Genomic DNA, 25977 nt, shown 5'->3' with positions numbered 1-25977 from the left:
CCGCAACCAGCCAGCATTCTTTTACTGCCCAACTTCCAGCTAACAGTACTTTTCTTCTTCCTCATTAAAAGTAGATGACATTGTAGAGCAAATATAATCTTTTAAGGGCACAAAAAGTAATACTGTTGCACAAATTGGCACAAATGATATTAAGAGTACAAGATCTCAGGACTTGCTTAACAAGTACAGGTCAATGTTGGAAAAAGTTGCAAGTGAGGATTGAATTTGAGTGTCTGGAATTCTGCCCAGACATGATAGGAGGGAGTATATGTTGAGAGCCTTGTAAATCAATTTGGCCCTAGAGAAAATATGCAAGACTCATGGGGGTAGAATTTTTCTGTGTGGTCTGTGCTTGTTAACAGGAAGGAGAATATAAGGGGTGCAAGAATATTTCCTGATGATATCGAGGCAGTGATAGGTGGTAAAAAAGTAATAGGTGGGTTAGAAAACTGCTAGCTTGGGGGATACACAGACTAATGCTTTAACTAGAGTTGCAGGCTGAAATGAAAGTGCTTCCTGCAAATAATGAAAGTGCTTCCTGCATTGCTACTATTGGTACATGCAGCAGCCTGGAAAACAAGGTGTCTGAGATTTTGGACCCTGCTGTGTGTCATCATGGAAGAAATGAATGCATGAGTTGTGATAGGGTAACTAAGAGTAAGACATGCATGTTCACTAATACTAGGAGCACTGTAAATAAATTTGATGAATTTGAAGTACTAATTAAGTCATCAAATGCAGACATTGTAGGAATAGCGGAGACATGGCGACAATCAGACATAAGTGATGCTCAATTTGAATTAGGGGAGTACAATATATACAGGAAGGACAAGAGCATTGGTGGAGTTATGCTTAGTTAAGAAGAATATTAAATCATTAAATCTAACACAGTGTAACTAGTTGACTTGGGTGATAAGTGCAATGTTGAGTCAGTTTAGTGTGATATAAGAACTGGGGAAACAAAACTGAGAGTAGGAGAGAGTGTTATAGGCCTAATGACTGTGATGAGTATACCAAATAGGCATACAGGGAAATAGAGTGGGCCAGCAAATCAGAATGTCTCATAATGGGGGATTTTAACTTTCCAGATGCTGACTGGAATTTGTGGGTTGGTCACTCACACAGGAAGGACACAGGACAGGTGGAGTTATGCTCTTAGTTAAGAAGAATATTAAATCTTTTTAATATTCTTCTTAATTAAGATTTAATAATTTCAAGACTTTTGTGGATTTCTCGGATGACCCTTTTTTACAGCAGCATGTTAGAGAGGCAACAAGAGGATTCAACACTCTTGATCTGGTTATCAGCGGTGATTCTTCATGCATTAAAAATCTGCAGGTGAAAGACCCACTAGGTGGCAGTGATCACAGTGTACTAATGAGGAATGTAATAAAAGACATAACTACTGTCAAGAGTAAAGGTCTCAAACAGTTTTTAAATTCTATACAGTGAGACCAACTGATGATGTTACCAACAGCAAATTCTAAATGAGAAGCATTCAAGGAATTAATCTTGGAAGCTACTAGGATTTTCATACCAACTAAGAAATACAGGCACTCCCCGACTTACACAATATTTGAATTCTGTAAATCCGACTTTACATAAGTTTTTGCCAGCCAGTGCAAACTTAAAAAAATCGTGGAAATGTATTTTCATTCTGTAGGAATAAATGGAGGTATTGTGAAAACATCGCAATGTGAACCCAATAACACAATTTGTTCCAAGACCTCGTGTTCAAATTATGTGTCTTGGACACATAATTTGATAATTTGTTCTAAGACCTCGGAAGTTGAAATTTTCGCTATAAAACTAAGTTATTTATCGCTCTAAAAGGTCGTTTTTATAATGGAGTGCTACCCTTTCATCATTATCTTATTTTCCGTTATAAGAATCAATTTTAAATGGCTTTGTTGATATTTTTCTAAAGAACATTTCTGGAGGTCACAACCATAAAACAATAAAAACAATTTGCACTTTCCAGTTTATTGGGCTTTTCTGTTAGCGCAATCTACTATAAACGGGTAGTAAACTCGATTTTATTGCATTTGTGATGATACCAATAACTGGAATTGTGTGGATTTTTACGTTATTGTGGTGAAATGTGTTCCCCTTCACTAAAATCTTCAATCATATAAGAAACATAAATTAATTTTCAGAATCTTCTCTTCATTCCTATTTACTTATTACAATGGTGAAGGGAAAGGGACCAACAGAAAGTGCAAGTGGTGGCAGTGCTAGGAAACCAAACAAAACTGATCTAGAAATGAAGATGAAAATGAATGAATACGGTTAAGAAATGAATGAATGAATTTAGAAATGAATGAATATGGTTAAGAAGTAAGAAGCAGTACAAAGTTTGTCATCTATTACATGGGAATTAGGTCTTGCTGCTTCAACAGTGAATAAAGGACAGTGTGTGTATAAAAGAACATGTTAAAGGATCAACAGTAATCACAAAACCACATTCAGGTGCTATATCAAAGATGAAACAGCTAGGGATGGAAAGTATGGATGGAAAATCAGATTCCGAAGCGAGTGCCCCTTAGTCTAATGACCATTCAAGCAAAAGCAACAAGCATTTATGAAGATATTAAGGATAAGTACAGCAAACCCGCAAGCAATGGATGGTTTTATATGTTCAAGCATTGCGCTGGTTTCCAAAACATTAAAGTATGCAATGAAGTCGCCGGTGCCAATTCTGCATCAGCAGAGAAATTTTGTGATGTGTTCGAAAAACCCTTTCTAAATTTCCACAGCTCTCAACCTCTACAGTGGCATACTTATCAGCTGGAGACGTAGATTCTGGCAACGATACTCAAATTGTAAAATTGCTGACTTTATGCCTGTCCCCTCCCTTTTTTGTAATTTTTCCTATGCATGAGATAAAAAAATTTAAATAATTCTATTTACATGTTCGTCGAACATTTCTTTATTGCTTCAATCAAATTCAGCAAGCATAGTTGCGAGTTCTGCATAAGCATTTAGGGAAATTCTGACTTATGAAAAATTCAACTTACGCAGAGTTCTGCAAAATGCAACCCTTACGTAAGTTGGGAGTTTGTTATTTGGTTTTAAGGAGCATTAGCAACTAAGGCCATATTGCCCCAGGGATATGCGGTGGTCATTCCCTGACCTTTCCACATCCTCCGTATTTGGTGGTGATGGGCTCGAATCCTGGTCTAATCAAGAAGTGTGTGCTATGCACTGCTGCTCCTTCCCACCTGGCTACGGAGGCGCCAAGTTGGGAGTACCTGTACTATTAGAGTTTTAGGCTTAAATGGATGTCATATGAACTAATGAGATTTGGGGAAGAGAAGAAAAATGCATGGAATACCAATAAATTATCAGGTGACACAAAAGACTGGTAGATATAAGCTAGTCTGTAATCAAGTCACAAAGGAGGTTAGACAAGTGAAGGCAGATTACAAGACCTCTTTAGCAAAGGATGCAAAGTAAAACAGCAAAGACTTATGTAAAATCTAGAAGGAAAGGGATGAATCAGATTAGTAAACTTGATATCGATGGTTCGACTGTTTGATGATCCTGCTCAGGTAGCTTACAAACCGAATGAGTCTTTTGCAGCTACATTCACACATGAGTAATTCAAACTCTAACATTGAACTAAATGAGAGCAAACTGGAGGAAAAATTGTCGAAGTTAAACATAGGAAAGGCACCTGGGATGGATCGGATCTATCCAGTTATATTAAAGGAGGCAGCAAAGGAAGTAAAAAAACCCTTATCCATAATTATGAGAGCATCATTGGACTCAGGGGAGGTCCCCACAGACTGAAGATGTTCAAATGCATCCCCAAAGGGTATCAAAAGGTTCAAAAGGTGACAAGAGTAATTACAGACCTGTTAGTTTAACTTCTGTTCTTGGAAAAATAATGCAGTCACTGCATTATTTTCCCTGGTTAAAGAAGCATTGCAAGATCATCTACACAAGACTGCAGTTATGATTCAGATACAGCATCGGTTTTTAGGGGTATATCTTGTCCGACCAATTTCATTGGATATTACAATCACAATGGAACTGGATGCAAAAAATTTTATATGATATCATATACTTGGATTTCAGGTAAGCCTTTGATACTGTTGGCACATGGAAGATTACTATACAAATTGGAGCAGTATGGCATTAGGGGCAAGTTGCTGCTATGGATAAAGGAATGGTTGAGTGCAAGAAGACAGAGTGGTAATCAGTGGACACTTTTCTTTGTGGACTAATATTAGTTAATTCCTCCAAGGTTCAGTGTTGGGCCCATTGCTGTTTTCTATATTTATCAATGATATTGATGACTGTATATCAGGCTTAATGTCCAAGTTTGCAGATGATACCAAGGTTGGCAGGGTTGTTAATGACAGTATACTACTGCAACAGGATCTAGAAAAGTTGGGCTAAGAGGTGGCAACTGAAGTTTAACATTGACAAATACAAAGTGCTGCATTTTTTGGGTAGCAGTAACCCCCCCCCCCCAGAGAAATGTACCAACTGTGTGGTGCTACACTCAGGGTAGTGGAGATATGAAGTTTTCTGAGCAGTGCAGACAGACTGCCAGAGCAACTCATAGGGGTCTTATGAATGATAAACAGGAATTTTGCAAGCAGGAATAAGGAGGTGATTATCTCTTTGTATAAGGCAATAGTCAGGCCACACCTCGAGTACAAGTGTACAGGTCTGGAGGCCTCATTTTAGAAAGGATGTAGAGTTGCTAGAACAAATACAAAGAAGGGCAACAAGATTGGTGAGGGGAACAAAGGGGTGCTTGTACCAAGATAGGCTTAAGTTCTGAAAATTGCAGCACCTGGAGACTAGGAATATGCGAGATGATCTGATTGAGGCGTATAAGGCCTTGAACGGGTTGAGCAAACTCCATGCTGAGAATTCTTCCTCTTGCTCAGATTGCGAACCTGAGGGGCCATAAACTCAAATTGAGGAAAGACAGTTGTAGAATAGACGTGCAGAAATTTGCCTTTTGCCAGCAGGTGGTTAATTGGTGGAACAAACTTTCATCTTTCATTGTGGAAGTTGATAAATTAAATAATTTTAAAGGAGAACTGGACAAATCTTTGGAGTGAATGAATGGGTAAAATGGGAAGGGTTTTTTTTTACTGATGCCGTATAAGTTTACTTTCTTGTATCATATGCCGCAACTATCTAATGCTAAGGCATGCAATTCTCTTTTAATACTCTGGTTGCTCCAATTCTTAGGTCTGTTATAAAAGCGCACTCTCAATGCTAAGTGCAAGATATCTGACAATTGACAAAAGATAATGACAATTTTTTTTAATTACAAAAGGTTACCATATAATGGGATAGAGCTTGGAATAATTCTGATTATTACCACATCACCTATGGCTAATGTTTCCACAGGTGCTGTGGAAAGTGTTTTCATCACTTCCACAACAATAGATGGAGAAGTTTGTTCCAACGATCAACCACTCACTGGCTGAAAGAAAACTTCAACACATCTCTCCTGCAACCATCCCCTCAATTTAAATTTTTGCCACCTCATGTATGTAGTCTGAGCAAGAGGAAAATGCCTTCAACATTGATCTTACTCAATCCATTCAAAGCCTTAAACACCTCAATCAGATCACTTGGTAAGTGTCTAACTTCCAGATCCTGCAATTTGCAAAACTGAAGCAGTTTGTTTTGGTAAGACCACCCTTTTGTTTCCCTCGTCAATCCCTTTGCCCTTTTATGCACTGGTTCCAGCAGATCCACATCCATTCTAAAAGTAGGCCTCCAGATCTGCATGCAGTACCTAAGCATCCTAACCATTGCCTTTTACAATGGGATAACATCCTTATCCCTGCTGATAAAATTGCTGTACATATTATTGACTCCACAAACTGTCCTATCAACCTGTTTGTATTGCATAATTACCCCTAGGTCTTTTTCAATTCCAATAACTTTTGTGTAGTACTGCATGGTATTTTAATCTAGTTACCCATAAGCAGGACCTTGAATTTGTCAATGTTAAGCTTCAATTGCCACTTATCAGCCTATCTGCCTAATTTTTCTAGATCTTACTGTTACCCCTAGCATACCCTGTAATTAACTGTAATGAACCACCCTACCAACCTTTGCAACATGTTCGAAACTTTGACATTAAGCCTGATATATCTTTATCAGTATCATTAACAATTATAGAAAACAACAATGTACTCAGCATTGAACCCTGGGAGATCCAACTAATAACATCAGTCCATGAAGAGCAGGGTCCATTGATAACCACGCTCTGTCTTCTTCCACTCAACCATCCCTTTACCCAAAGCAATAACTTCCCCTTACTGCCACACTGCTACAATTTATATAGCAGTCTCAGGAAAGATATGTGCAATATATCTTTCCTGAAATTTAAGTATATGATATCAAAATTATTTTTGCATCCAGTTCCTTTGTTACTGTATCATAGTATCCAATCAAATTGGTCAGACAAGATTGCTCCTCTTAACAAATTATGCTGTGACTGCAGTATAACTGTACTCAATTACTTCTTTAACCAATAACACCATTATTTTTTCCTGGAACAGAAGTTAAGTTAACAGATTTGTAATTATTCATGTCACCTTTGATCCCTTTGTGAATTGTTGGAGATACATTGACACATCTCCAGTCCACAAGGACCCTCCCTGAATCCAATGGTAATCTACATTATCACACATGAAAAGTTTTAAGTAAACACAGAGAAAGAAATCCAAATGGTAAAAGTCTGGTGACCTAGGAGGCCATGCTATATGTCCCCTACATCCTATTCAACTGTTATTGAATCTTTCATTCAAGAACTACCTAACATTCCAAAGAAAATGGTGTAGTGCTCCATCATGCATGAACCACATACACTGAATTATCAGAAGCAGTACATCCTCCAAAAGTTCTGATAGCCCGTGATGCAAAAAATGGAGATACAGTAGAACGTCAATTATCCAGAATAATTTGAAAGGTTGACTTTTTTTTTTTTTATTCACCGTAGTACAGTAAGTGCCGGTTATAGTGGTCACACATTTGCTGAATTTTGATTATAATAAGTGAAAGATCAAGTTTACTAACCGTTTATAACAGATTGTACAAAAAGCCAAATAAATCTAAAACTGCAAATTGTTTTTATTATTTTATGGTTGTAACCCCTAGAATTCAATGTGACCTTCAGAAATGTGCTTTAGAAAAATATCACAGAGACTACTGGGTTTTCTTGGAAACCATGAGTGAATTTCAGATTAGTTTAGCTCCAAATTCGGTAAAAATAATATCGGCCCAAAATTGTTTGATTTATCATTTATCTCAATTTTTTATGGTAAAATGTGAACAAAAAGAAAATGCGTTGTTTTAACATTGCAACAAAAAACGGAAATTATTAACAGAATTAGAAAAGGTGATAATGTAGGAAATCTCTCCAAAGAGTTTAATGTGGGGACTTCAATAATTTACGGTATCAAGAAAAATTGATGCCGTAAACTGTTGGAAAACTACATTACAAAAAATCCAATGCTATAACAGAACTTGTGTCGATTATGGATAGCGAAGGATCATCTACCAGGAAAAAGATGATGTCGAAACCTGAAATTGCCACTTTAGAAAGTGGACTTTATTTATTTTTTTTTTCTGTTTTATTCAGAAGCGAAGTTTAGGTGAACCAGTGTATGGCCTAATGTTGTGTGAAAAAGCATTGGATTTTAATCGAAAAATAAGAGGTAATGAAGATTTTAGGGCAAGCACAGGTTGGCTGAAAAATTTTAAACTGAGACACGGTATACACAAACTAGACATTCGAGGCAAGAAACATTCTGCAGACAAATTGGCAGTGGCATCCTTTTTAAAGTAAGTTTGCTTCAGTTATAGCAAATTATAAGAAAGAAAACGTTTATAATGATGAGATGGGCTTATTATGGAAAGCATTATTGAGAAAAACCCTAGCCACTAAAAGAGAAATGCCTGTACGAGGTTTTAAGATGAGAAAATAGCGAGTTACAATTGCTATGTGTGCAAATGCCACTGGGATGCACAGGTTGTCCATGCTCATTATCAGTAAGTTGAAAAAACCAAGAGCATTTAAAAATCTTTCTAATTTTCCTGCTTTGTATAAAAATCATAAAAATGCCCGGATGGACGTTTCTGTTTTCCGAGATTAGTTTATAATTTTTTTTATTTAATTAATCTTAATTATTTAATTTAATCATAAGGTAAGATTAAATTTATTTAATCTTACCGGAAAAATTATCCAGAAAATTTGGCTATCCGGAAGAGGTCGTCTGACATCAATCAATCATTCTGGATAACTTACGCTCTACTATATACGAGACCATTCAGTTTATGAAAACATGAGGTACCATTATCAATCTCCTAGAAAACCTGCCCACCCACCGATGGAAAATTTTTGCTGATGTGCCAATCCAGTGGTGGCATAAGGATTTTCTTGGGCTGAAACATGAGTATTATGTTTCTCAACTGAAGCAGTTGAGATGAACTGAAGCAGTTGAGATGAACTGCAGATTTTCAGAACACTTTGGCAGGATCCACAACTAAACGAAACTCTTGGTGCAAAGTCATTAGTAGTCATGGATTGCACATGATAGGGGGGGGGGCATAAAAGTTATTCAAGTAGAATCTGTGAAACAGTACTATGACTAACATTTCTGCAAAAGGTATCCTCCTGGTTGTCATGCCTGGATTTTCAGCAACTCTTCTTAGGGCTCTTCCAATTCTGGAGTAGAAGCTGTTCTGGGTCCTCCAGTGGTTCAAATAAATGGTGAAAATGCACCATTTTCTTGTAAGTGCTGATGAATTTTCATGAATACGTGAATCTCTGGATGCCTTCTGTTTGGCAAAGCTTAGCACAGTATAATCGTGCATCATCGCGTGCATTGCTGTTTGCATGTCTGTGTGTAAAGTGGATATTAGTCATCTGTTTATTGAAGAAAGTGTGAGAAGCCACGCAAGAAGTCACTTAAGATGACTATGCAGGAACACTGAATTTAAATATAAAATGGAGTCACTACACTACAAAAAATCACAAAATTGATATTAAATCATGGTCAAGCACCAAACCAAGAAAAAAAAAAAAAAAACGTTCATGAACGTTTCAATTTGATAACGATGTCTCAGCACATTTGAACCTTACTCATTTCAGGCTTGTTTGTTGTCATAGTGTTCATTAATATGCCAGTTTAATGATGATGACTGATGAGAGTCACATGCTATTTCTAGCACAAACAAAGTCGCCTAAAAATAAAGTCAATTGTGCAACATAAATGTGTATATCAAAGCACTCTCGATCTACCAGCTCCTAACAAAAAAAAAAGCCAAATATCTATCTTTCAAAGGGTTTTTGGATCCATTTATTAAGGCTTTTTTTTTTTTTTTTTCTCCTCCTTGTTTTGGTGGTTTTTTTGTTTTATTTACTCCTAAAGTTTGTACCTACAAGTTTTGAGACATGGTAAAACAAACATAGTAAACAAAGGAAAAAAATAACCAGAAAAGATAATTTGTACATTTTCATTTATCTTTTTTTCATTATCCTTCTTATAGGTTTTCAATTTCTTGAGCCGGGGGGAAGAGTGGATAAATAAAGCATTTCAATTTCTTGAGCCGGGGGGAAGAGTGGATAAATTAGCAAGCATACATACATAAATAGAACCAAGTAATCCAATTAAAAATTATAACATACCATCCAACACCACCTCCGTTATGTAGTGCTATCCACGTCGCTCCTCTAAATCCATTGCCAATGCAATTTTGTACTGACATATCTACAAGGAAAAAAAAAAAAAGCAAAAAATAAAAAGATTTTGAAATAACATTAATTCAAGCCACAGACTAGATTAACTATTCATTAATTTTATTAAACAAAGATATTTAAAATTGATATGATTATTATTACATCAAGTTACTTTAAAGGGGCAGTATAAATCCTTTTTTATCATAAATTTAAATTTTATTTCTGGGCATCAGAAGAAAATCCTTCTAACAGTAATCAGCAGCTTGCTTTTATATATATATATATATGAAGCATAGGATATGATGGGTTAAAATCTGGAGTTGTAGTGGAAAGGTAGAAATAAAATAAAATAAATATGATATGACAGATGACCGGAGTGTGCAAAGCAGCAGCAAAGGATGCATAAGTATATACTGTATATATATGCATTAATAAATGTGAAAGTTGGAGTGAAGATATGAGTGAAAGTTACACAAGATGCTAGAAGGAAAAGGATAGCACAAATATGAGCAAATGTAGGTGTAAAGGGAAAAAGAATGTGAATATCCTATAAGTTATGATGAATTATAAAGCCAATTAGAGAGGAGTGATCTGTAAAGTAAAAATGATAAATAAATTAAATTAATGTGACAAATAAATAAAAGTAATAGTAGCTACCATCAGATAAGGGTGGATAAATTTGGCTATATTCAAAAGGGGGGGGGGGGGGTACAACAAATATGCAATAGAGTCTGATGTTAGCAAAAGTAAATACTGATACATGATCAGGTATTTCTTCAGGGGACTACACCTGATCATGCATCGAGGATTGCATTTCTATACTTGTCCATAAATGTGAAAGAGAAGAAATTTTAATAATAAATTTAGTGGGATTGAAACTATTATAACTCCCACAAAGACCCCCCCAGGGGCTCACATCTGGTGAGTATGGGCTTGGCACACTCAGGGTCCTGAGCTGGATATCATCATTATTTTCTTTCTTGGTGATTCCTTTCTACTTCTCTCTCTCTCTCACACACACACACACACACTTAGGGTAATAGGGAAATTTTTTTTTTTGGCCGGTGCAGCATAAGCCTCAGGCTTCCTTGCACCATATGGCTAATAATAATAATAAAGTATGGACAAGGAGTCCCAACACAGTGTATGTTGTATAAAATAATTAAAACTAGTTGTATATTGTAAGTTCAGATTCAGGTAGCAAATGCAAATAGAAGTTAGGTGGATATAATTTGTAGAATTTATAGCTTGCAAATGGTAAAAGGTTGGGGGGTGAATTGAGGATAGGGAAGGGTTAAAAGTGTATCTGAATTAGATAAAGGCAAAAATAGCAAGAGATTAAGGATAGTAGGAACATTCGTATCGCTCTCATATTGTACTAATAGCTTTACGAATGGGAAAAGGTAGAGGTAGAAAGTATAAAGATAAAAGTTAAGAAAAGAAATTATAGGTACTGGGTAAGCTAGCATCGCAAAGCCCATCCTTTTAGTAAGGACCCTGGCTATGTGAGTATTAGTATGAAAAAAGAAACTACCAAATGCATGCATAGAGGGAAGTTGAAAATAAGAGCAGAAAATGGCTGAGATCTAAATGTGGAAACGTAACAGGTTGCTAAAAAGCATACAAAATGATACCTGGAATATTCAAGTAGTGTGTAGTAGCAAAAAGAAGAGAGAAATGACAGTGTGAACATATACGGTTGAGATGATAGCTGTAAATAAAGCAATAGTATATGTGGACAGTTCTTAGAGCTCATTAATTTATAGTGATGAAGTTGACTTGAAAGAGAGCTGCGAAAAATTGATAATTAGTGACCTCTATAGTCGTTTAAGTATATAGAGATACGCTAACGAAGCATTGACAAGGAGAAAGCATATCTATATCAGAAATTTTAATGGAGATATGTATAATAAACAAATAGATACATGGAAGACAGGAATGTAATACTTCAAAAATGAAAGTGTAAATAGCAATTTTGAAGGTACTGAGAACAGTATTTTAAAAAACCAACATTTAAAAAAGTAATAAATTATTAATACATACATACATTTATATATAAATGTACATTATAGTTAAAAGTCATTGTCTGGCTGTTTAGCTAATGGGAGGAAGGTAATTAGGATAGAAATAGACATTTCTACCCTCATATTACACTAATACTCAGAGTGTGGAAGAATTTCAGTTGTAGGAAAGTGAACAGTATATGATTGAAGAATATAAAGCTGGTGCTCAGGTTATCCAGGAGTGCAATTTCCCGTCCGTGTTAGTAATATCCCTGAACATATGTCCACCCCACTTTGGCAAAAGCAGCATGAATTTCAGATATTTACAGACAAAGGCAAGTGGGTAAGTTCAATAGATTAATGGAGGAGGCCATGGCCGAACGTAATGTTAGGAATGGGAATATGACCTGTAACTTTATATGTAATTTGAGCAGCAAGCAATTAACTAAAGAACAAGAGGGGGTTTTAAACCTAGGTATGAAGTTTGTAGTGATCCCTCCAAATCTGCCAATAGTGGAAGTGGCTATGGGCAATGAAAGAGCTGTAAGTAAATTACGAGCGGTCGTAGCTAATGAGATCCGTACAAGAACCTTGGCGATTCTGAGTCAGGCTCGGGTAGCTCCCTCCAATCTTGGCATTAGTCAGAGGAAGGTGCTTAAGGAGCTGAGACAAGACAACAGCATCGTGGTTTTGCCCACGGATAAAGGGAGGTCAACGGTGATCCTTGACAAAGAGGAGTATTGTAACAAATCCTTGGAACTTTTGAATGTAGAACGACATACAAGGTTACTCATAGGAATCCGTTGGTGGGATTGAAACAGCAGGTAAACAAGACTTTTAAGATTGGTTGAAGGCTGAGAAGATTTCTAAAGAGGTTTATTGGACACTGCATGCCATAGGATGCCAACTATCTAGGTTCTATGGCCTACCAAAGATTCATAAGGTGGGGGTTCCACTTAGGCCGACTGTGTCATTTATAGGCAGCCCTACACATGCTTTGACCAGGTTCTTAGCCAGACTAATTTCTCCTATTGTTGGACGTTCCAATTTTACTATCAGGGATAGTGGAGAGTTTGTACTATTTGTAAGTGATCAAGTTATAGAAGAGGGTGAGACCATGGTGTCATTTGATGTGGTATCCTTGTTTACATGTATTCCTATCGATTATGGGGTGAAATGTGAACATGTGGCATTAGAGAAAGATAATACCTAAGGGATAGGACTCCAATAAGTGTGGAGGATATTTGTAGTGGGGTGAAGCTGTGTCTCTCCGGTATCACCATGGTATTTCAAACCACAATATATAAGCAGGTTCACGGTGCAGTGATGGGCTCCCTTATTAGTGTTGTCATAGCAAATTTAGCTATGGAGAAGCTCAAGTCCAGGATTTTTGATGGGTCTGTTCTCCCCATGCATGCATGGAAACGATATGTTGTTCATACGTTCGATACATTGGCAATTATTCAGAGGGGGAGAGAAGATGAAGTGCTCCCCGCTTATTCAGTTCACCTCGGAGGTGGAAGTAGAGGGTACACCCTCCCTTTCCAGGATGTATTGGTACATAGGGAGAGCCCTAGAGTAAAAACCAGTGTGTATAGGAAACCCATGTGCCGGGGCGAATACACACATTACAATACGGCACAAGCCAACCATCACAAGAATAGCGTCGTTAGGGCATTACTGGGTCCCATTGCAGCACCTCCGAGGATAGAAAAGAAGAAATTAAATGTGTCACAGCAGATCTCAGAAAATGCAGCTACCCCCAAAGGGTCATAGATAAATGTATCCAAGAATCGGGGCAAAGTACCCCCAAAGGGTCATAGATAAATGTATCCAAGAATCAGGGCATAGATGTAGGGAGCCATTTACACCCACTGCATACATTCCCTATTATCCTGGCTTAACTGAGCGTATAATTCGGGTGTTGCGCGATTGTCAGACATGCTGTGTGCAGCTACCAGGGCAGAGGTTGCACACAGTTGTATCAAAGGTTAAGGACCCTATACGTATGGAATGTGTAAGTGGGGTCGTATACAAGATAAAATGCCCAGATTGCAGGGAATGTTATGCTGGTGGAACAAAGCATCGGTTTTAAGACCGTATGGGGAGCATATCAGTGCGATAAAGACCGCAGATTATGGGAAATCTGCTGTGGCAGAGCATTTTGGGGAGGAGAACCATCAAGTATCTCCTGACAAAGCTGTTATCGTTGACTGGTCACACAGATTTTGGGACTGCAAGTAGCTCGAGAGCTTGCAAATTTGCTCCTCTGAATGTAACACTATTAATAGAGACAGGGGAGTCTGCATTCATTCCCTCTTCAAAGCTGTGGTTATTGTATGGGATGAATGGTTCCACCTGGCATGCTCCCAAGCCATTTCTGGTTCCAGTGTACATATGGAGAGTACTGTCCATGCTCCTGTGGAAACGCATGCTGTGAACTGTGAGACTGCTGATAGTTAAGGCTGTACTGTACGTTAAGCTTTACTGTTGATAAAGGAGGCGGATGCCTCTTAAAGCTTCGGTGTTTCATAGCTTTTATCCTATGATCTGCATTGTGTTACTTTATTGTATATACTTTATTTTATTGTACAGACAGTGTATCTTATTTTATCAGTTTTATCTGGCTTAAAATTATACTATTCATTTTACTTATTTTATCTTATTATTAACATTTTAATTTATTTTATTTTAATAAAAGTTTATAGTGGTTGGTGTAGTATCATTGCAGTCATTATGAACATGAACATTCTCAACTCCAGAGGTCTATTTGAAGAATTACTTATACAAAAACCTCACAAATAACACACACACACACACACACACACACATATATAGGCAACCCCGTATAACACGGTCCTTCTACAATGCGGTTTTGCTCTAACACAGGTTGAGAATTGCAGCAATCCTTCCACAACACGGTACTTATACAACAAGTACCGTGTTGTGGGAGGATTGCTGCAACATGGTACTTATACAACAAGTACCGTGTTGTTGGAGGATTGCTGCAACATGGTACTTATACAACAAGTACCGTGTTGTGGGAGGATTGCTGCAACATGGTACTTATACAACAAGGTTTCAATCTAATATAGTTTGAGAATTGCGGGAAATCTCGCATAACATGGTATTTTTGAGCTTTTGTGCTGGGAAAACCCTGCTATTATGTTGGATGTAATTTTTCAACGTTTCCATTCTTTTTTGTGAATCCCTGCTGTTGACTCTCTAGTCATTATTGCCTTTGTGATATTTTTCTAAAGCACATTTCTAGAGGTCACACTACCATGAAACAAAAACAATTTGCACTTTCCGTTTTATTGGGCTTTTCTGTTCGTGCAATCTAATTATAAATGGGTAGCAAACTTAATCTGCTTGCATTTGCTATAGTACCGATAGCTCGAATTCTGTCGGTTTTCACATTATTATGGTGAAATGTGTTTCCCCTTCCATTACATGAAATGTGTTTCCCCTTCCATTTCACATTATTATGGTGAAATGTGTTTCCCCTTCCATTACATAAAGGCGTTATATCTATCTTTTAAAACTCATTACATCAGAAAATTGTTTCAATGGATTTTGGAAAAAAATTGATTCCAAATCTATTGAAGTGATGGAGGCATGGAAACATTTCTCAATTGTGGACTGTATTGGAATCATAGCTTTATCGATCAAAGAAGTAAAACCGTCAACATTAAATGCGTGTTGGAAAAATGTATGGCTGGAGTCAATTCATTCAGGAAATAGGGTCAAACCGGCAGAAAATGGAATCAGTGCGATAGTAGGAACTTGCTAAGTTGGTAGGAGGGGAAGGTTTTGATGATATGACTACTGAAGATGTTCAAGAATTACTGGTAGAAAAAGAGGGTGGCAAAGCAGATTTGACAGAAATGGCATTGGAAGTAAACCAAATAAATTCAGAGGATGATAGCACAGATTAAAATATGAAGTTCAAATTTTACACTAAAAAGCATATGGGAAGGCATAAACTTAGCCGAGCAATTAGAATCTTATTTTTTGAATGCAAATCCTTCGACTGAAAGAAGCACAAAGTTCAAAAGTGAGTTTCAAAAATGTTTACTTCCATATCAAGAAAAAAAAATTTACAAAGCTCTATCAAGCAAAAGCAAACAAACCCAGATTACTGATTTTTTAAAGAGAGCAGAAGGTACATGAAATCTAGATGCTGCAGAAGAAAGTTCAGAAGGTGAAGATATTCTGCAATGGAAAACATTCTCATTTGATTGTGCTTAGCAGCGAAGATGAGGAAGAAAATTAAATGGAACATTATCTGACATATATGTATCACAGTTTGTAAGGTAAGACATTTGTTCAATTATTACTATTATAAAAATAAAGTTTCCGATAATTATAAAAAAAAGGTGTATTTTCGTTAGCTTTTGGAACGTAACTCCCTTTTGTACTGGTTCTTAGTCCTGTATGACACGGTTTGGCATTACATGATATTTTGTATGAACCAAACTACCATGTTATATGAAGGTTACCTATATATATACATATGCATTTTTGGAAAACTCTACGAAGGTAATGCCAACTGAACATTAATTTGCCACCAAATAAACTTATAATTTACCAAGGTATATTCCTAAACATGAATAATTTTATTTTTTTTAAATGAAATATAAAAAGATAGGATTAATATACATATCTGATAAATTAATCTCTTGTTTAAAAAATTCATTCAAAGAAAGCTGTCATGTTGCCTTCTTTTCATCATAAAGAACTGTATTGTAAAGGGAATATCACAAAGGCTTCTGACAACATTGCTGCTTCTTTCAACATTGGGAATGGAATCCTCTGCAACTCCTATCATCTCCTCCAACCTCATGATTAAACTTTGAAGTTCAGGCTCTTTGAAGAGAAACTGGAGATTTTATCATCATTATCATTCCTTTCTTCAAATTTGCATTTGTCCCTGCAACTCAATCAAATTGAGTTGCAAGCAATCAAATCAACTTTATCATCATTGTCTTTTGTGAAGTCTTCCTTATGAGACTCCGGCAACTCATTCACATCTTCAGTATCCACTTCCAGTTTAAGGTGTTTGCCATGACTAAAATTCACTATAACATTTTCTTGCATTTCTTGGAAATCATCAGTCATGAACAAACTGTGGGCAAAGTTTTCTCCAACAACCAGTCATAGTGGATTGATATCTCGATATCTTTCCACACTGTAGTGATGTTTCTTACTGCCATAAGGATGTTATAGCTTTTCCAAAACCATGTGAGTGTTATTGCTTTGTTCCCGATGGTAGTAGCAGCAGCAGCAGCTGTTTTATTTGAGAAGAACTATGGCTCAGAGTTGATGAGCCATAGTTCTCAAATAAAACAGCTTAAGGAAGAAAACAAACTCTTGATCAAAAAAATGGAGTGGGAAAATGGTGTTTGAGAGGGAGGAACACTTTATCCTTCACTATCATACTTTATTGTTGAGCCTGCTAATGCTATCTCAGAGCTAATAGATAGCCATGCCTTCACCACTTTCAGCTCTTCTTCTACTTCACCACTTTCTACAAATTACTGTTCCACTAGAACTATGAAAATTGAGAATGCATAAATCAGAGCAGTGCCATGCTTCAGACTGCCAAAATGATACTAAAACAAAACCAAAAGCTTTGTTTTAATTTAACTTTCAGATTTATAAAGCACATTAGCTTTTAATCTCATAAATAAATCAATTTTCTATTTTAATCCTGAACAATAGGTCAGAGGCCACAGGAGTATACAAAAAGTGAAAGTGTAATGTAAATGCAGATATATCAGACATAAATATTATTCATTTACACCATATCAAACATATGGTATAAATGAATAAATAAATTCATTTATTTTTGAAAATAAGCAATACCTTGAAACAGCAAAATACAGAGGGGCTTACATATAAAAAGTAAAACTATATTACAAACCAGCATTAATTAGTTTACACTGTCCATACTACAAATACAGGCAGTTTTTGCTTTATGAGTTCCCGGGTTTACAACTTTTTTTTTTCTTTCATGTATCAACAAAATTGAAAATATTAAGATTAATTGCCACAAATAAATGCTAAAAATTTATAAATACAGCATTTCAAACCACGCGCCTAGCTATACAATACAGTACTACAGTGCACGGATTTGTTTGTTCAGGCAGACAACAGCATCTTATTGACTCATAACATAAAGCAGTTACCACACTGACATTACAGACAGTGGTTTTGTTGCTCCTCCTTTTTGCTGTCTTTTGTTAAAATAATATTTTTGTTAAAATTTAATGTTAAAATAATTTTTTTGCCACCAAATACGACACCAGTTTTGCAGTCAGTAGACCAGGCACTATTAGCATTAGCACAGGCATATGATGCAAGAAAGCAAATTTTACAGCATCAGCCAAAAAAAAACAAAACACTTCCCATTTCATCCATTCATTTGCTTCCTTGAATTTATTTAAGCTATCAACTTCCACAACAAAAGATGAAACTTTGTTCCAGCAATCAATTACACGTTGACTAAAGGAAAATTTCTGCACATCTATTCTACAATTGTCTTTCCTTAATTTGAGTTTATGCCCCCTCAGGTTCACAATCTGAGCAAGAGGAAAAATCCCATTAGCATTGAGTTAGTTAGTTATTTGGTTTTTAGGAGCATTAGCAACTAAGGCCATATTGCTCCGGATATGCGGTGGTCATTCCCTGACCTTTCCGCATCCTCTGTATTTGGTGGTGACGAGCTCGAACCCCGGTCTAATCAAGAAGCGTGTGCTACACACTGCTGCTCCTTCCCACCTGGCTACGGAGGTGCCATCAGCATTGAGCTTGCTCAAACTATTCATGGCTTCATATATACCTCAATCAGATCACCTTGCAGGTGCCTAGTCTCCAGTCACTACAATTTTCAGAAATCAAGCCTTTCTTCGTAAGAGGACCACATCGTTCCCCTCACCAATCTTGTTGCCCTTCTCTGTACTCGTTCTAGCAACTCTGCAACCTTCCTAATATGAGGCCTCCAGCCCTGTATGCAGTACTCAAGGTGTGGCCTGACCATTGCCTTATACAAAAGATAATCACCTCCTTATCTCTGCTAGCAAGACACCATTAGCTACTCTTGCAGCCTGTTTGCACAGGTCAGAAAACTTCCATTCTCACTGCACAATTACCCCCCAGGTCCTTTTCATTCTCCACGAGCCTGAGTATAGTACCACACAGTTGGTATGTTATTCTGGAATTACTGCTACCCATATGTAATACTTTTCATTTGTCAATGTTAAACTTCAGTTGCCATTTCTTATCCCATTTGCTCAACTTTTCTAGATCCTGTTGCAGTAGCATACTGTCCTTACTGTCATTAACAACCCTGCCAACCTTTTATTATCTGTAAACTTCGACATTAAGCCTGATATACCTTCATCAATATCACTGATAATATACAAAACAACAATGAGCCCCAACACCGAACCCCGGGAGACTCCAATAATAACATTAGTCCACGAAGTGTCCATTGATTACTACTCTCTGTCTTCTTCCATTCAACCATCCTTTTATCCATTGTAACAACTTGCCCTTAATGCCATTCTGCTCCAATTTGTACAGTAGTCTTCCATATGCAACAGTATGAAAAGCTTTCCTGAAATTCAAATATATGACATCAAAATTATTTTTTTCCAGTTCCTTTGTGACCACATCATAGAATCCAATCAAATTGGTAAGACAAGACTACCCCTTAACAAACCAAAGCTGTGTCTGTATTATTGCAGTCTTGTCCAGGTGATCCTGTGTCACTCTTTAACCAGTGACGCCATTATTTTCCCCAGAACAAGTTAAACTAACAAGTTTATAATTATTTGTGTCACCCTTTGAATCCCCTTTGTCAATTGGGGATACATTTGCACATCTCCAGTCCATGGGGACCTCCCCTGGATCTAAGGATGCTCTCATAATTATGGCTTTGCTAACATCCCTTGCTGCCTCCTTCAATATAACTGGATAGATTCCATCCACCCCTGGTGCCTTTTTTATGTTTAACTTCAACAATTTCTCCTCCACTTTGCTCTTAGTTATTAAAAAATCACTTAGCTCCCTGTTAGAGTTTGATAAACTTCTGGCATTCCTCTCCTTGAATAACTCCTCATGTGTGAATGTAGATGCAAAATACTCATTCAGTTTATCAGCTACTTGAGCAGGATCATCAATAGGAATCAAACCATCTATGTCAAGTGGACCAATCTGATTCATCCCCTTCCTTCTAAAGTTTACATAAGTAAAGATCTCTTCGCTGTTTTTCTTTGCATCATTTGCCAATGATTTTTTGTAATCTGCCTTTGCCTGCCTAATCTCCTTTGTGACTTGATTACAAACTAGCTTATATCTGCTGTAGGCTTCTGTGTTGCCTGATAATTTATATGCAACCCTTGAATTTTTCTTCTCTGCCACAAGCTTCATTAATTCATCAGAGATCTATTTAGGTATGAACCTTGAACAGTATTTCTTAGTTGGTATGAAAAGCATAGTAGCCCCCAAGATTAAATCCCTGAAGGCTTCCCATTCAGAATTCACTGTTGGTAACATCATCAGTTGATCCCACTGTATAGAATTTAAAAACTGTCTGAGAACACTGTAGTCACCTTTATGAAAGCAAAAAACCCTTCCCTTTACCCTTGATGGTAGTTACATCTTTAAATAAATCCCTGTGATCACTGTCACCTAGTGGTTCCTTTAAATGCAAATTCTTAATGCATGAATAATCACTGCTGATAATCAGATCAAGAGTATTACTCTCTCTCTGTTTGCCTCTTGAACATGTTTTCTGTAGAAAACAATCCTCCAATAAATCCACAAAAGTCTGACTAGTGTGTGAGTGACCAACCCACAAGTTCCAGTCAATATCTGGAAAGTTAAAATTCCCCATTACAAGAATTCTGATTTACTGGCCCACTATTTCTCTGCACAACTGTTTATTGTACTCATCATAATCATTAGGCCTATAACACACTCCTACTCTCATTTTCCCTTCCCCAGTGTTTATGTCACACCAAACAGACTTAACATTGCACTGTTCACCCATGTCAACTGGATGCTTCTTTTTTTTTTTTTTTTTGATCTGTATAAGCTTGCTTTCTTGCATCATACACCTACTAATGCTAATTACAGATAATACAGGCAGTTAACAGATGTGTTTTAACAATTAGAAAAAAAAATGAATTACATAAATGCCAGCTAAAATCAATTAAAAAGATTATAAAGTGTACTACTGATAATAAGCTAAATATGCTTTTCCCATTAAAAACGATGCTCAGTTATGATCATTTTCAACAGGAAAAGGATTTTTTTTTATTTTTATTTGCAGTCTGAATGATACAAGTAAGCACAGTTGATTGTTTAAATTGTTAATTCATAATTTTCTGCTAGTTTATTTGTAATAATAGCTGCCAACTAAAATAGTAAAGATGATATCTAAAGTTCAAGCTCGAGTGATCTATCTTGATTGCTCAAAGTGCTGATGGTTTATTTACTTTCTCACAATAAGTGAACATAAACTGAATAAAGGATGGATGCAGAATAGGAAATTTGAATAAATTTAAAGAATTAGACAAATTATTATAAAGAAGGATTAGACAAATTATTATACAGAAGGATTAGACAATGATTAAAAAGGATGGGCAAATGAAGTTTTTTTTTTTTTTTTTGGCTGATGCTTTATAAGCTTGCTTACTTGTATTATTTTGCCATTACTAATTATGGATGAAAATGATATGGCACAATGTGAGCTTTCTCTAAATATTCTCCATGATAGCTTAGCCAACACTGTCTGCCACCTCATTTTAAGAGGTTTGGGTCTAATTCCAATCAATGAAAATAGTAATTTCTTTAAATTCCTCAAAAAATCAAGGCTTAGTAAGCTGATCTTAAGTGTAGGAGCAGTTAAGTTATTCTGGATTTTTCAGTCCACACAACATGCAAACTGGCCTGTGAACATGCACACTCTCTCTCTCTCTTCCCCCCGCCCTATAGACAAACACACAATATGGGTGTGAGCAACAGCTCCAGTACTCTTAAAATAATTTAATTTGGTATTTAATTATTATTAATTGGACCAATTCCCTGGTTTTTTTTTTTTTTTTGATAATTTTCCTATTCTTATTTAAGCTTATTTTATAAATGTTGACAACGTTGCTCACATTGCCTATTTTACATATATATACTTCATAATTATTATTATTATTAAGACAATTGCCAGAATTTTTCCTATTGCTTAGTTATTTTTCCTACACATCATGGATTCAGGTTCATCATTTCAGTATAATTCTCATATTTTTTTTATTCAAGTTTGTTTTATTGAAACTAATACTGCAAAAATTTCCCATTAGATATAGATAGCTAGGATTGATGTTTCTTACCTGCCGTGAATGCTGATCCATCATAAATATTGGATGTTTCTCTGAAAGGACTATCTGTGGCACTAACATCATGATGATCCCTGCTTACCACTACTGGTGCCTATTATGATTTATGAATGTAGCATATTTCATGGATAAAAAATAAAAATTACATGATAAAACAAACATATATATATATATACACACATCAAAAGTTGTGTATTGCACTTGTAACAAGTCCTGTACAACTGTCACCTATTTCAACAATTACTCACTCACAGATTCATATTATACAGGTCGATGCAGCTACTTTGAAGTCATTTTTCTACCTGAGGAATAAAGTAGACTTTAATAATGACTATTATCTCACTTCCACAGCCTTAAAAGTCATTTCTTGCTTCATTCCAGTGTATTTCCATCTAGTTTTCAGAGGGATATTTTTTTACATCATTTGTGGAATACCTCTTCTGTTCCAGACATCACTACTGACACTAATAATGATCTTAAGCTGGAAAAATCTAGGTGCTGGAGTATATTAACTGCTCACTGGCAAAACAGATGGCTTGCTACCAATAAGGAATTAATCACCAAAAGATTTATAGCTAATGTTTCTTTTGCCACTGACAAAAATATCAGAAAGTGGTTTCATTCTGGATTTCATACTTCCTTTATTTTGATGGGATGCATCATACTACCTAATTGCCAAATTGCATTAGTTCAAAATATCTAATTCTACATCTCATTTTTGCAATGAATGTCAGGACTCTCCCCTTATACTCTGTAACCATTCTGTACATGCTGACCTCTGTCAATCACTTATATCTCTTGCTACCAATTATTCTACAGGAACAGAAGCTCAATTGCTTTCTGCCCATCAAAACTTTCAAGCATTTCAGGGTTATGTTACTTCTGTTTGTTCAAAAAAAACCTCTCCTTGCTTGTACTGCCTACAAATATTGCTGCCCTTCAAAGTCTGTAATTATTAATGGAATTTTCATCAGTGAAATCCTTGGGTTATTACTTCATCCTCCTAAGCTCTGATGTTTCATCATTTTTTCTAGATTAGCATAACCACCTGACCATTGCTAAAGCAACTTCTATTTTTCCAAGTTCCAGTGGTTCATTGAGGAACATTAGAATACAGCAGGTCCCGAATCCTAATGTTCCTGACTTTGAGTACTTCTTTGTTGCTGCATTGATGATCCAATTCTTTATTAATTTTTTTTTTTTTAAGCTAACCTCTCTTTATGAGGCTGGAGAAGTCCTGTCCAGCCTCATAAAGGGATTGTCCTGTTGGTAATAGTAATTGAGCTGCAATGGTATGGGATATAATCCTTTGATTAGGATTCACTGGCACCCATAAAAATTGCACTACTACTACCACTTATGGGTGCAGGATTTAATCCATCAGGACAGTATATGTATAGCTGTGTCCCACCTCCTTGCAGCATAAACAGGCACTGGAAAGCAGCCTTCTTAGTAGCAAAGTGGCCAGAAAAAACTAAACACATGCCATTTCGGAGATACAGAAAATGCTTCAACAAGCAAACATAGTACTACATTAATTTCTGACCATTTTACAAAGTTGTGTATATCATTACAGTATACCAAGGTGGAGATGAACTAACATTTAGGGGATTGCTCTTCATAAGATACACAAAAAAAAAATATATATATATATATATATATGACTGATTCCAATGGAGCCTTTCAGTCATGGTCATTCGCAACCTCGCATTGTTTGGCATTACAAGAATGCAAAATGTGATGATCTGTGAGATTTCTTTTCTTCTTTCACTGGTCGGATAACTGTTTCAACTCTTCTGATGTCAAAGTTTGCTCAGATCGTGTCAGTGAAATTATTCTTCTAGGGATGGAATCCTTTATTCTGCGCTCCATCTTAAAATCTCATCTTTTATCTATACCTTAGTTTCCATTGAATGTGCTAAGGCTATTCAAGAGAATGTTGCATATCGTAATTGGCTTGTTTCCAAATTTCCTGGTTCATTTTCTGTCTACACCAAAGTTCACAACAATTGTAAAGTAGTTATTAATCAGTCCAAATTAGATTTTGAAAAGGCCAAGAGTAGAAACTTGCTTCTTGTCCAAATGTTAGCTGAACATTCTGGTCTCTTGCCAAGGCAACATTTGTCCATATCCATTCCCAAACTCTATCAAAACCAGATGGTTCTATTGCAACTTCAGCCAAAGATAAAGCTGACCTGCTAGCATCGTATTTTTCTTCCGACTCGTGTATTGATGATCTCCATAAACCACTTCCCACCATTCCCAGTACACTCCAATCAATTGCCTCCTGTGGTCTACAGTCAAAAGGATATCAGAAGTATTTTGATCAATCTTGATGATAAGAAAGCTCCTGATCCTGATGGTATATGCTCCTGAACTTTCTCCTGTTCTGTGTTGCCATTTTTCACTTTCTTATTCCAAATGTGTTTTTCCTTCTTAGAAATTTTATCATATTCAGCTAGTTTCTAAAAAGGGTGAAAAATCCCTCCAATCCATTTATTGTCCCATTACAATTACTTGTACTCATTCTAAAAAATAATGAAGAAATCAATTGATTGCCAACTCTTAAACTGTCTTGAAAACGTCCATCTGATCAACTATTGCCAACATGGATTCTGTCAGTGTCAATCCACTGGTGTCAATCCACTGGTGATATTACAATTACTTGTACTCATTCTAAAAAATAATGAAGAAATCAATTGATTGCCAACTCTTAAACTGTCTTGAAAACGTCCATCTGATCAACTATTGCCAACATGGATTCTGTCAGTGTCAATCCACTGGTGATATTTTGGCTTATGTTACCCATCTATGGACAAATTCAATGGAAAAGGTTGGTGAAACTAAAGCATGCTGATTGTTTTCTTCAAGCAGTTACTCAACATTTCAAAGGATAGTGTTTGGCATAAAGGTCTTCTAAATGAGCTTCTATTTTATGGTTTGCCAACTGTTTTTTGTAATTGTATCTAGTTTTCTCTCTGATAGGTCACTGCAGGTGATTGTATATGACTCTGTCTTCTAATTTCTCCACTAATGGTGGTGTTCCCCAAGGTTCAGTTCTTTCTCCCACTCTTTTCTCTTGTATATTAATGACTTTCTTCCATTGACTGGAAATCCTATTCATAGTTCTGCTGATGATAGCACATTGCATTCCACCTTCCAGTTTGAGAACCTTGCTCTACACTAACAGCTTCAACTTAGCATTAGCATTAGCATTAGTAGAGGCATATGATGCAAGAAAGCAAGCTTATTCAGCATCAGCCAAAAAAAAAAGAAAAAAAAAAAAAAAAAAAAAAAAACAACCACTACTCCCATTTCACCCCTCAATTCGTTCGAAATACCTGTCCAGCTGAGCCTTAAATTTGTTTAGGCTATCAACTTCAACAACAAGCGATGGAAGTCTATTCCACAAACCAACTGCCCGCTCGCTAAAGGCGAATTTCCGCACATCTATCCGACATCCGTCCTTCTTCAATTTGAATTTATGCCCTCTCAGGTGATTATTCTGAGCAAGAGGAAGAATTCCATCGGCATTGAGCATGCTCAAGCCATTCAAAGCCTTGTACACCTCTATCAGATCACCTCGGCGATGCCTAGTCTCCAGGCTCTGTAATTTGCAAAACTTAAGCCTTTCTTCGTAAGAGCAACCCTTTGTTCCATTCACTAATCTTGTTGCCCTTCTCTGTACTCGTTCCAGCAGCTCTACATCCTTCTTGAAATGAGGCCTCCAGACCTGTATACAGTACTCAAGGTGTGGCCTGACCAATGCCTTATACAAGGGAATAATCACATCCCTGTCCCTGCTAGAAAAATTCCTGTATATCATTGACAAGACACCATGAGCTACTCTTGC

The 25977-nt window shown here is 36.5% G+C and overlaps 1 protein-coding gene across 2 annotated transcripts in view; it reads right to left on the bottom strand.

The window, feature by feature from the left end:
- Positions 1–25977, bottom strand: part of LOC150086861 (urocanate hydratase-like) — a 379529-nt gene that overhangs the window by 61126 nt on the left and 292426 nt on the right. For both annotated transcript variants that reach the window (XM_090371633.1, XM_090371634.1), the window contains exons 18-19: positions 22119–22218; positions 9674–9755 (exon numbers count right to left, since the gene is read on the bottom strand). In XM_090371633.1, the coding sequence (XP_090227759.1) occupies positions 9674–9755; positions 22119–22218 (182 nt within the window). The remainder of the gene's footprint in view (positions 1–9673; positions 9756–22118; positions 22219–25977) is intronic.

This window comes from Mastigoproctus giganteus, chromosome 4, assembly GCF_048544385.1.
Source record: "Mastigoproctus giganteus isolate SK-2022 chromosome 4, ASM4854438v1, whole genome shotgun sequence".
Lineage (NCBI taxonomy): Eukaryota > Metazoa > Arthropoda > Arachnida > Uropygi > Thelyphonidae > Mastigoproctus > Mastigoproctus giganteus.
The sequence above is the reverse complement of the archived record's forward strand: the minus strand, read 5'-3'. Positions and strand labels throughout refer to the sequence as shown.